Below are 13,752 nucleotides of genomic sequence, written 5' to 3'. Positions count from 1 at the left end.
TGGACCTTTTTTCACCAAGCTGCTTGGCAATTTCCCCGTAGCGCTTTCTAGCCTTGTGGAGGTGTACAATTTTGTCTCTAGTGTCTTTGGACAGCTCTTTGGTCTTGGCCATGTTAGTAGTTGGATTCTTACTGATTGTATGGGGTGGACAGGTGTCTTTATGCAGCTAACGACCTCAAACAGGTGCATCTAATTTAGGATAATAAATGGAGTGGAGGTGGACATTTTAAAGGCAGACTAACAGGTCTTTGAGGGTCAGAATTCTAGCTGATAGACAGGTGTTCAAATACTTATTTGCAGCTGTATCATACAAATAAATAGTTAAAAAATCATATATTGTGATTTTTGGATTTTTTTTTTTTTGATTATGTCTCTCACAGTGGACATGCACCTACGATGACAATTTCAGACCCCTCCATGATTTCCAAGTGGGAGAACTTGCAAAATAGCAGGGTGTTCAAATACTTATTTTCCTCACTGTATATATATATATATATATATATATATATATTCCAAAAACCCATTAATCCACAAATAACCCCCAATGACCTATAAGCTGGCACCTGCAGTCAATACTGTGAAAATTATGTTTCTGTGTTGCTGTGTGATGAGGGAACTGAATCTGTCACGCCTGTTGTCACTGCTTGTCACTCCTCCAACAATCCACCTACCATATGACTGCTATAAATCTTCATGTGACCATAATGAGCCAAAGTCCGTGGCAGAAAAAGCTTGATTCCTCTTAGCCAGAGTCCACAAAGGTGTGCCGAGTACAAAGAAAATAAGACAGTGCAAGTTTACTAAACAGAACAATGGAGCCCCAAGAAAACTGGAATACATCTGAAAAATCCAAGTTGTTGCAGCCTGGGCCACCACCCTACCAGGACCATTCTGGATACCCTCCTCAAGGGAGCTTTCAGAGCACCTCTGGGTATCAAGGCCAGCCGTACGGCGCTCCAGGACCACACGTCCAAGGGCCATATCAAGGTCATCCTGCTGTCACTGTGCAGCCGGCAGTTTATTTGACCAACACTCCACTGGCCTATCCGCTGCCAGACTACCTGGGCTATTCCATCTTTACCCTGCTGTGCTGCTGCTTTCCTCTGGGCATTGTTGCTCTAATTTACTCTATCAATGTAAGTATTAGTTCATGTACCTTTCTTAACCCTTTAAAAAAAGATTTTTCATTAATTTAACCTTTTTTTCATTAAATCTTAATTGTTTTTGTTTTGTAAATGGTAATAAATCTCTTACAATAAGAAACAGCTGAAAATTCATCTCTTCTGAGAGCACTTAACTGCATAAACTAAAAAAAGTTCTTCTAAGCTTTTACTATTACTTTGTCTGTGCTCTCACTTTTCTTTAATCACTGTTAATTCCTGGTCTTGCTTGTATTAATCTGAATGATGTCTGAAACTTTGTATCTAGTGTTTATTGCCTCTTCAAGGTGAATCGCTTATAGTAAGTTGATATAAAAGCATCAGCTAATGAATGAATGTAAATCTTTTCCACTAAATCCCTTTGATTTAAAGGGAAAATTCACCATATGAAAATGTCATTATTTACTTTTGTTTGTCTAATATGCAGTAATGAGTAAACAATGGTCACATTTGCATTTTTGGATGAACTTCCCCTTTAAAGGCTAAATGGTCAACAAGACTTTGTTGAAATAAATGGACGACAAGACTTTAAATTAAAAAAGAGATCATAGTCTAAATAACATGAAACATATACAATGTTTTTTTAGTGTTCAAAAATCTTTGTCATTCAAAGAATTGTGATTACATGACTAGCATTCAAAACAAAAGAAGTTCACTCATGTAGCTTCCCCATACCTAACTTCACTTACTGAGCAGATGTTTGTCTCCATTTACACAAACATATTGTTCCCATAAATGATGTGACGTATTCGTATTGAGAAATAGGTGTGGTTCTTAATTCCAGTCCTCGTGACCCACTGCTCTGCACATTTTGTATGTCTCCCTTATTTAACACACCTGAACCAGATCATCAGCTCATTAGGAGAGACTCCATGAACTGAACTGAGTGTGTCAGATAAGAGAGACATACAAAATGTGCAGAGCAGTGGGTCACGAGGACTGGAACTGAGAACCACTGCTTTAGATAAAGGAAATGAAACCATAACGTGTTTATGAAATTTGCTCTGGGTTTCCATTATTGCACAAAAAGTCACATTGGTTACATAGATGCTGTAAAAAGGTGTTATTTCAAAATGATACAGCTATTATTTAAACATGCATGTTTCCACATTTTATTCATGAGAAACATGTGAAACTGTTAGTATGGACACAGGTCATTGCTTTACTACGATATAAACACTTTAATCACTCTTTTTTAGAGAAAACTCAAATGACATAACTGACTTAATTTTTACATTTATTTTCACAGACTCGGAATGCCAACATGACCGGACAACAACAGATAGCAGAGAAAAACTCCAAAATGGCGCGCACTTTTAACCATACTGCTCTTGGTATTGGCCTTGCCATCTTTGTGTTGTACATTGTCTACATTATTGTGGTGGTTGTCAATAGTAATCAACAACCAACACCTCCTTAATTGTCAGACATATCAGCTGGACACCAGGAATGAGGGCTTTCCAAAAATAACATCATAAAACGCCAAAATGTTTGATCTATCTGGCACATCTCTAATGTAAAATTATTCATGTAACTAACATATGCTTTAAAGTTGATTATCTTATGTTTCAAAACAATGCAAACTCTCACTATCAAAGTATACATAATGATGTTTGTTTTTCTTCCTGTCTTTTGATTATATTTAATTAAAAAGTAAAATTGTCACTTTTTGAGGGTGAGCAAAAACACACAGTTTTGTGTCTGTTCCTTTAAATGCAAATGAGCTGCTGCTCCCGGCACAGGGGGTGGAGCTTCAAGAGCTCATGTCCTTTTACCTCAAGAACTTTTAGCCTTTTATGTTCAAACCGGAGTCAGACAATGATGGAGAGACTCAAGAAGAAGTGACAACATGTAGAAGCAACAGGACATTTCTGAATGGTTAGTTGATGAATTAATCTGATGTGTAGTTATCTTCTAGTCATTGATTAGCATATCGTTAGCCTCATAGCATAATTGCCCAAGTCATATTTAAAAAAAAAAAAGACTTAGGCAATTATGCTATGAGGCTAATGATATTCTGTCTTGATAATCTATAAATCGTGTTCTGGGGGCGGGGTTTATGTAAATTTTAGGGTTGGTGATGTCACTAACCCGGGAGGAATGTGGTGTAGTCTCTACCAGCCGTTTGTTGTAGTCCTTAAAAAGCGATTTCTTTAAAAGCAAATATCTCCCTTTGCTCTGAACTTTGAGTGTTGTAACTTTGCAGATGTTGTTTATGCTCAAACAGCAACATTACACACTAACTAAAGTTAGAAAAGTGAAATCATGATCAATTACCCCTTTAATCTACAGTAACTGATTTACTTAAACGCCATGTTGCAGGTTTTTTTTTTCATCGAATTTGTGCAGTTTACTTGTTGGTAATAAACATTTAAACTGTTATCCATTGTATTTTATGTTGTTGGGTATCACAAAACGCAATATAATACGAAAAAGTAGGTACTATCTCACAGCGGTTTGCAACGATTCTCCTTTCCCCCACAATGCATTGCATTACGTCACGTTGGGGAGAGAATTTACCAAAGCCCGCCTTGAGAGCGATTAGAGAAACGAGTAGTAGGCAAGAGTATTCAGATAGCATTCAGATAGCGCAGATTATAGATAAATACATAGATATATATAGATAATATATATATATATATATAGATAGATAGACAGACAGACAGACAGATAGATCGATAGATAGGCTAGTATAGAGAGATAGGCAGATAGATAGCATAACGTTAGCATAGATAGCTAGCTACCGGCTAGATAGATAAATAGATAGAAATATATAGGCTAGTTCAATTTACCATTGACAATGGTGAACTACTGTGTTTGTGCTGGATGTAAAAACTCCACCAAAACAGGACACAGGGTCCATGGCTTCCCTATGAAGGACAAGGCAACCCTCAGACAGTGGGTACAATTTGTCCGTGTCAGGCGGGAAAATTTTTCAATGACCTCCGTCACCACAAACTCAAAGATCTGCAGCGCGCATTTCAGGGAGGAGGATTACGACCCAGGGGATATCAGGATGGTTTCTCTTGGGCTGAAGAGGCTGAGCCAGGTACAGCTTATTCTGACCGCCGTGCCGTCTGTGCACACGCACCTCTCTGCCTGCCCTGCCCCAAGACCGAGAAGCACTAACATCGGTGCCGCCCGCCGCAAGCGAGAGCTGGCTACGGTAAGCCTCAAGCTAATGTTTACGTTAGCTAGCCCTGTGTATACTACATACAGTGTTTCCCCTCCACTACAGTCATGATCAGTCTGACATCAGAAAAGCACATTTCGTGGTTCATGAATATGAAAACCAAAATAGTTTTCCAGAAGCTTGTCATATTTAGCTAGATAGCGCCTTGACTAAAGTTAGTGTTTGGATCACTGGTGATAATCAAGCGAGTTTCACAACAGTGTGTGTGTGTTTGATTTAGCTGCTTGATTTAAAGTGGATGGAAATTGACTATTACGGTTTTCTTTCATATGTATTTAACCGTGATCGTGTTGCTGACCATTTTGGATTTCTTTGCGCAAGATGTTGACAGATGCCTTGACGCAGGAGACCGCAGACAGTGCTACCATAGATGACCCCTTGCCCTCCTCCTCCACTTGTGACACATGGACACAATGTAATTTGAAGCCCCTTGGAATGTCTCACGGTAAATCTTGGGTATTTCTGGGATGATTTAATGTTTGAGTGGTTGATATGCTGTCTAAAACATACATTGCCAAATTATATGCATGCAGGACATTTCCATACACGTTGATGAAATTAAAACATAGCCTACACCAAAACATAACCTCTTAGATTTGCCATGATTGTCATATGTGTATGACAGTATGTTTACTGCCTTTGCCACAGCTGTACAGGTGAACCTAAAGCCCAAGATGGTCAATGTGGGGACTCAAACAACTTTAAGGATGCAAACTTCCACCCCCCTCACTAGTCCTGAACAAACTGATGAAGAAGAGGATCCCTCTGTCATCATCAGTGATCCATCATGGGTGCCAGAAGACCAGATGTCTGACGAGGATGAGGAGGAGCCATTTCAAACTTGTCACCCCCAACAAAAGTGAGATAATTTAAAACCAACATAGACCAACTTTGAATTTTCATTTTTGTGTATCTGGTAGTTTGAATGACACCCCTCCTCCTCCTCCTCTTCCTCCTCCTCCTTTTTTTTCCATTTATTGGCATTGATAAATTCATTGTTTGCAAAGCGGAACTCATGGCCCTGTTTGCCATCTGCCCGGCCTGTTGTGAGAAGTGTGAGAGTAGAATCGTGCAGCAGGGAGGGACATTCATTCAAATAGAGCAGGTAGGGTTTTGTTATCACAAATTTTTATTAAAATCATTATTTCTTACTCTGACAATGTCATCTAGTTCTGCTTGCTATATTTCCTATGCAGGGTAATCTCATGTGTGTTTCCACTGAAAACAAGAAACGTTTGACCAGTATGTGTGTGAGAGAGAGAGAGAGAGAGCAAATCATCAGCTGACCCGCAGGTAAGACCACACTATTGCAAGGTAATTTTATGTTGATTTTTTTGTGCCTAACCCTTTTCAGATTTGTTTATTTTATCAGGACTTCCAACCGGTCTCTCTCTTCTGTAATGTACTATGTAATTACTTGGGATAAACTAATAAACTGTTTTTATTGGAATTCACGTGTTCTGTGTATTGTTACATTTTAAGGGCGGTTAAGCGATCACAACAGAACAAGCATGACTTAAATCTTGAACTGAAAAATACGTAATTTTATTAATGTTGTACATGCCAATATGGTTTTTATTCATTTTCATCCAAACGTGACCATTGAAAGCCATGATAGGTCTCGTCACCACTATGAAATTGCCATCATACATGTTGGCTCTTGCCACATCTTCCTCATCCCAGTCAGTCGCCATAGTTCTAAAACTAGGCTGAGGCTACCTTTACTCCACTTCTCCCCAACGTGACGTCATCACCGAATTGCGAAAAAAAAAAAAACGTTAATACCAAAAACGTAAAAAACAGGTCTTTAAGACCATTTCTGAGACATTTTAAAAATGATATACATATCTTGAGTGATTTATGTACCCATTAATCGACAGTGGTGGTTAACCTGCAACATGGCCTTTAACCACAATACTTTGGTTATGTCCTATTTGAAATGAACTGAGGACTGTTATTTGGCAATTTGGAACCCTAAAAAGATGCAACCCACGATTTTAGAATTCTAAAGTCACTTACAATATGCAGACATGGCCAGACTGAGCCTTTTAAATGATCTTTTTTTAGGTTAATTTCTTTGCAATAATATGCCCACTGCAATCCATCCAGATTCCAGAAGGAGTGACTTACCAGTACTTTTATGAACCGGCTGATGATGACTGAATCAAAAACATACAGCACGACCAGTCCGATTACCGAATGAATGACTCTTATTTGTGCCAGTTCTTTCATTAAATCTCTTATGAGTGGTTACTGAATTAATCTGACTCACTTATTGAACCAAAGTTTATAACATTCGTTATGACCAAATTCCACTCTAGGCTTCTTCGGTCTAAAATGACCGAAAACATTTACGTTTTGAATTTTTTTTTTTTTCTTCATCGGAATGGGATGACACTTGGTGACTTTTGTTGTATTAGCTATAGTATGTGAACACACAAAAAAAAAATCATGGACATGATTCGGATATGTTAAAGGGTTGTAAAAAAAATAGTCACACTTGGCTCCTTTGCGGTCAAAAATGACCTCCATAGGAAATTAATGGGAAATACGAAAAAATACGAAAACTCAGAGAAACTTTTTATGGTACAAACTACAAATCAGCCACTGTGCAGAAAAAAAGTGCACAACAATGAAGGGGTGACACTCTAAAACATCAAGAGTGCAAATAAGACCCCCCCTCTACACGTGAGCTGCATCTGGATAACATTTTGTGGTGATTGGATTAAGGAATCAAAAGTTACAGCATTTGGAACAGAGATAGCCTTTTTGTTCAGTCCTTGACGCCCCCTCATGGGCAATTGTTTCTCCATGAAGAATATCTTGTCATAAAAGCAATAGATTATGTTCATTTTGGGCTCATTTTAATTGTAATAATATGCTGAATAATAAAAAATGAAGTGCCATTTTCTATGATCTGTGAATGTTTCATGAGCTGTTTTGACATTGCAGTACATAGTACAAAATAATTATTTTATAGATAATTTATATATTATAGATAATATAGATTTAAAAAAAATACACTCAGCAATACTTAGGATTTTTTCAAATTGGCTACACTCACTGTAAAGTGCAGACTCTAAGCTTTCAAATGACATCAATTTTGTGTTAATCAATGCAATATTTTTTGAAAAATATGATAATGAATATTTTCGCAGCTAGGTGGTGCCCGCGGCCGGTACACTCCGGTTGGTTTGCCGCCCAATTGGACGGTTTTGCAATCTATTTTGCGGGCAAAAATGGGTTTGGGCGGGTGGATAAAAATTGGGCTGGCAGGTTTTTGGCAGTTCAGCGGGTTTTTGTTGCAGAAACACCGGCACTTCAGATCCTTCTTCCTGCAGCCCAATGTTTAGCAGGCAGCAGTCACACTCACACACAGACACACAGACACACACACACACACACACACACACCCACTACAGTTCTGGCTGACGTGTCCCCTAAACTCACAAGTCACAACAGACACTCCCTCCCACTACTTTCAGCTCACGTCACGCTCGTCGGCACCGCCCGCCCCTCAAACAACACACCATATATGGGTGCTTCTCATTTCTTTTTTGTGCATCCTCGTTTCCTTTCCTCGCGTCTCAGCTCCACCCCCTGTAGGATGCGAGGGAAGGCTGTAAGGAAAGAAAATGAGGACAGAGGAATCGAATGTAACTTTTTTTATATACATTGAAATACTTGATCACTCGAGCGTCACTGCGTCACTGCGTCATCAGCAGCGCTCAAAGGATCTGCCCTTATGTTGTTGAAGTTTGTTTATTTAAGTTATATAATAAATAATAATAAAGCAAGATACCCTGTTGAAATATGTGAGATGTGTGGTTTATATAAACTGCAAAGGTAAAGTATAAATGAAAATGATTGTGACCGATGTGAAGGGGGAGGAGAATTTATACGTGCGTCACGTTTTAGTCGATAAAACTCTTCCGCATAGGATACACCTGTGTATCCTCGCTCATGACTCCTCTGGAAGCCTCCTCACTCCTCGATCCTCGACTCCTCGCGGTGCAGAGAATTGAGATGTCCTTCAAGATGGCTGAGCTCGATCGGTTTCCGGGTCATAGGATGGAGGACGGAGGAGCGAGGAGACAAGGGCTGCGTTCCAGTCCAAAATTGTCATGCCCTTCACTCGCTAACTTCCCTCCGTCTCGTTCACTCGAATGCAGGGTGAGATTTGCAGGGGGGGATGCGTGGGATTTCCCCCTTTCTGGTCAATGTATCCCTGCCTCTGCTTAATTATTTTTATCCCCGTTGGGGATACCCAAAGTGATCAGTGCTACTACAGTGGCGAGAAGGATCACAAAACTTATCACGGATCCGTGGTTTGATTAAAGTAAATTTTATTTTAAAATGCGCTACTTTGGCTGGCTCTGATAGCTGCCGCAGCCTCTCTAATCACCACTCTGCAGACTTGCACAATGTCCCGCCCACGGCGCTATCTGATTGGTTACACCTCACGAGTAATAGCCTATCAACACTTGCGAGACGGTTGCAGGTCCACTGGGCAGTGGAGCTGTGTTGGAGCTTAGATCGGGCCCAAAAATTCAAGCCCGACCCTACCCGAGCTGGTGCACGTTGTGTCCGAGCCCGGCCCGGCCCGACACATTAACTGTGAGCCCGAGCCCGAGCCCGATTTAAACCCAAACAGTTTTTTAATACGTGGGCCGTTATAACCAGGAACGGCGTCAGAGAATTTTTTAACGCAGGTGCTGAGGGGGTGCTAGATATATATATAAATACTAATAATAAATGAGCAAACATAGGCCACTTAATATTTAATATTCAATTATTTTAATTATCACAATTAAAGTATTCATTTTATTAAATTGATCAAGAACAACATTCAGCATTCAATCAAATATTCTTAAAGATTTATTAGGCTATTATTAATAATGTTATTTCAACATAATATCTCATTATTTCGTAATATGTACATAATGGTGTGCGTGCAACAAGCAAGATGTGCATTTGTAAATCAGGTGACAGGCGTGCATTGATTTTTATTAATAAACAGTGTCGGCTGCAACTGCAAAGATGAAGTTGACGATCGCCATCTCCGTAGTGAACGCGCAGAGAGAAATGCACATCATGATTACATAATCAGAGAGTTGCCTATTTCTTTTAGTTTTGAATTGTTTCGTTTAAAGACATTTCAAGCTTTCTTTATATTTCTCATGTCTGTGAGGCATACTGAGTTTCGGTTAAGTTAGGATGAGATGCGCTCTAGTTCACGTGCAATGCAAGTGATTCCACTATGATTATATTGTCTGCTATATTTGCTTCTTATTTATTAAATACAGGCAATTCGTTGATGTAAAATTGATTAAAATTAAGATACAATTTATACAAAACGAAATTCACTTTAAAGAAAGGCTTTCTACAAAACAAAACTTAATGAAGTGGTCAAAATCATGTCTGACCCACTCCATGTCTCTCGATATATTGCACATCCTATCTTACTCATGCTGTTCACTTTTCATAATCAACATAGATGATAAAAAAAATAACATTATACTATTTTAACAAATATTAAACTAAATGCTCTTATTTAATGGCTACAACACATCGTAGGCCTACAGACTTTTTATTTGTACAAATTGCTGCACATTCATTAACTTCTGAATTTTGCACACATAAGTTGAAAGGCATTTGTTTGTGCATGGTAAAACATATCTGCAACATTTATCAAGTTCACGGATAATTGTGCCTGCATGTATTAATCATTATCTTAGTGAAAAATGCAACAAGGACGAAGCATGTAAACTGCGTTGTTTGTTTATTCAGAATGGAATGGATTTCAATGTATATTTCAAATATATATTTCAATGTTAAGTCAATGTAAAGGCGCGAATGAGTCGAATTGACTAACACAGATAATGCATCTGTCTTTTCTATCATTTCACTGTAGCTCAGCATCGCGATGTAAAGTTAACGTTATTACTTTAACAGCAGCAGTAAAACTGTTTCTACTGTGATGGTTTAACTTTGCAATCAATCCGTGGTTCAGCAGAGGCTGATATATATAGGCTATAGAAGTAGAATTCATCTGAGAAATCAGGAATTCTGCAGCCTACACCACCACCACCAGAAATAGACTCTGTGCGGAAACGATCATTGCAGTGCTGTATACGCACCGCAACTGGAACGGATCGCCGGACCGCATCCGCGTGCATTGTGAAAGCTCTAACCTGTTAACATGCACTGTAAAAACTAAAGGAGCCTCAAATATCCTGTCGGATACACAAGGAACTTCAAAATGTAATTTAAGTGCCACAAAGCTCTTTCTCCTATAGTAGGGTTACTGGAGGAGCATTGACAATCTTTGAGGTTCTTGCTGGAACTTATGGGATCCTTTAAGCACTTTGTATTTAGTTCTGAGGTTCTGGAGTCACCTTTTCATCACCATGAGACCTCAAAGTGCTTTGGGGGAAAATAGAGGAACTTGAATGTGATAAAAGGGTTATTGGAAGATCTTTTAACATTTAAGTGGTTCCTGGAAGATCTCTTATGTTAAAGCCAGCATCTGGGGGATCCCAATGGATCCATGAGGCCAGAATAAGATTATTATTATCCTATTATTATTATTATTATAGGCTACTTAAATTTGATTCAGTATACATACCCAGGTGAAAAAGACGTACTATTAAATGTATAAAAAATGTACTTGAGTGTGTTTTTAGTAGGCCTGCAACACAAATATATACTTTAATGCATTTTTAATACATTTAACAGTAGCCTACGTCTTTTTCACCAGGGTAGCTTACATTTATTTAATATAGGCCTATTTTATTGATTAATTTAAACCTTAAACAACAATACTAAATAATAATAATATTAATAATATGAAGAAGAAGAACCAGGAGGAGAAAAGTTTTATTCTGTCACGAAACTGCTGCTATTCCTCTGCTACGGAGTAACGGCTCCCCTCATCAAAGCTTCTGCCCTTTGTTGGGCTCTCCATTACAAGGTTTGTAAACTCACCAAATAAATATACATACAGAGTCTACTCACTATATATTCAAACACACACATATATATAAACTAAATCTATTATACATTACTACGTTTTTACAGTGTTTACCACTCGTTTATTGCACAGTATCTGGTATGCAGGTTTTAGCCGCGATGCTAACTACGTTGATCTAATGAACAAATATAAATGGTTGATATAAATGGTTGATATCTTGTTTCATGAGAATACTCAACAACCATTTATGAACACATTTAAGCTTTTCAAAAGCCATAGTGTACATTACAGTCTCAAGTCTAACGGCATCCCAGACTTAATTACTAACCATCAGAGATTTCGGTATAGAGATAAAGGTTAGGATAATAATTTTCAGGAATATTACAGCACAATGAGTGTATATTAGCACTGTTTGTTTGTTTTTGGCATCTGATAGAGCTTTTGGACTTGGAAACAGTGATGCCAGACTTACCATCGGACTGAAACACAAATGGTTTTAAAGTTAAGTGAAGATGGACATTTTTAATTAGTCAACATTTAATTTTTTACATCGATTTATTTCGTGGAACATGTGTTTCCATGCATTTTGTTGAAATGTCTTTTCTTGTATAGCCTATTGTATATACATGGTTGATTATTCATGTTGCTTATGTATTATACTATTTTTTTGTGTGTGTATTCATTGATATTAATCTATAGTTAGCTTTTTTTCCCATGTGCATGGAAGTGTATGTATAAAAATGAATATAAAATATGTAATAAACAAATCTTATTTTGTATTTGGTTCAATTTGTTTATTATAATAGAAGTCAAAGGTAACCGTAGTAACAACATTAAATAAAATATTTAAAAAAAAAAAATTTGGTTCTTGGAGGCACCCAAAGTGGTTCCACACAGTGCCTAATATAAGAGTTCCTCATGAAACTTGTGTGGTTCTTCAGAGAACCACCCCTTTTTAAAGGGTGCCTAGAGGATCTACAGACGGTTCCGCCGGTGTGGCAAAGTGAAGAACCACAAAAGGTTCCTCCAGGCACCTTTTATTTTTACAGTGTGTGGCTACGGAAAAAAATACGCCCCGCCTACGGAGTATGTGTGAAACAGGTGTCATTTGTTCACCACCGGCTTCCTGCAGCATTATGTCAGGAGGGAAGCAAACTATGCAAAATAAGCTGCAGAGGACATTTAATGTTGTGTCTGCTGGCTTAATTTCTTCCAACAGCAAGTTTAACGCACTTTTGCACAGGCCGTTTCGCGTTTATTTTCACAAACCGCTTACTGCGCATATATAGAGACTTTTCTCACCGATTAGCTTTTTTGATCTGTCATTGATGGAAAAAAATCTATTTGCTTATAGCTGAACTTGTAACAGTAAAGAAAGAACACAAAGCAACCCCAGACTAAGATGGCTCCAGCAGTCACAGTATACGATGGGAAGGAACAGTGCAAAAAGTTATTGTCACACCCCTACAACTACAACTCGCCTCCCACTTGCTGCTGCCTGTATATGAGAGTAAGAACCGGAGTACAGCGATACATACATCCCTGCAGAGGACAACGCAAAGGAAATTGCAATTCAATTCAAAACTAAATAATTAGAAAAATGGATCCCAGAAATCAGCCCCATGGTGCCTGGAATTCATCGGAGAAATCAGGAATGCTGCAGCCTACACCACCACCACCAGCATACCAGGAAATTCCTGGTGGATACCCTCCATCCTTTCCAAGCCAGCCAGTGCCCCAGGGCTGCTATGCCCAAGGGCCAAATCCAGGGCAATCTGTGGTCGCCGTGCAGCCTACAGTTTTTGTGACCGCCGCTCCACTGGCCAATCCAGAGCCAGATTACCTGTGTTATTCCATCTTTACCATGCTGTGTTGCTGCTTACCTCTGGGTATCGCTGCACTGGTTTTCTCCTGCTCCGTAAGTATTAGTACTTTCCTTTTATTTATTAACTATTTATTTAATTTCTTTAGTCTTTATATAAGCATAATTAAACATAACATCTCATTATAAATCAAATCAAAAAAGCATCTCATGCGATAGAGAAGTCAAAATATTTAGGCATGTATTTAGCATGGTTTACATTTTAGTGTTAAGTAATGTAAAATATAAAAAAATATAAAGAGCAAGGAGCTTGATAATCATCAAGTTCATAATTACAGGGATTAATTAATTATTTATTTATTTATCATTACCCTTTAAGGCACGCAAAGAAAAAACTATAGATTATTAGATTATTTATACTGTATGTATACATATACAAAATTAGTCATTGTAACATCAGGGGCCTGTTACAGCTTGAGCTTGTGGGATTTGTAAGCATTATAAAGTTCCTTCTTCCAGCAGATAACTGCCATGTTCCACTGATAAACACGGGTGGGCGTTGGTCCAGTTTTTTGTCTCAATCAAATGACATGCAGTTCGTGAG

At 38.4% G+C, this 13,752-nt stretch overlaps 2 protein-coding genes across 2 annotated transcripts; both read left to right on the top strand.

The window, feature by feature from the left end:
• Positions 1-692: 692 nt before the first annotated feature.
• Positions 693-2,848, top strand: LOC311276239 (proline-rich transmembrane protein 1). Its single transcript, XM_084385810.1, has 2 exons — positions 693-1,136; positions 2,410-2,848. Exons 1-2 carry the CDS (start codon positions 813-815, stop codon positions 2,578-2,580), a joined length of 495 nt encoding a protein of 164 aa, XP_084241936.1. The 5' UTR covers positions 693-812; the 3' UTR covers positions 2,581-2,848.
• A 1,267-nt stretch (positions 2,849-4,115) lies between these two features.
• LOC311276178 (uncharacterized protein) lies at positions 4,116-5,700 on the top strand. The gene is made up of 4 exons (XM_084385718.1): positions 4,116-4,326; positions 4,675-4,798; positions 5,002-5,212; positions 5,550-5,700. Exons 1-4 carry the CDS (start codon positions 4,177-4,179, stop codon positions 5,590-5,592), a joined length of 528 nt encoding a protein of 175 aa, XP_084241844.1. The 5' UTR covers positions 4,116-4,176; the 3' UTR covers positions 5,593-5,700.
• The last annotated feature ends 8,052 nt before the right edge of the window (positions 5,701-13,752 follow it).

This window comes from Rutilus rutilus, assembly GCF_951802725.1.
Source record: "Rutilus rutilus genome assembly, chromosome: 17".
Taxonomy (NCBI): Eukaryota; Metazoa; Chordata; class Actinopteri; order Cypriniformes; family Leuciscidae; genus Rutilus; species Rutilus rutilus.
The sequence above is the reverse complement of the archived record's forward strand: the minus strand, read 5'-3'. Positions and strand labels throughout refer to the sequence as shown.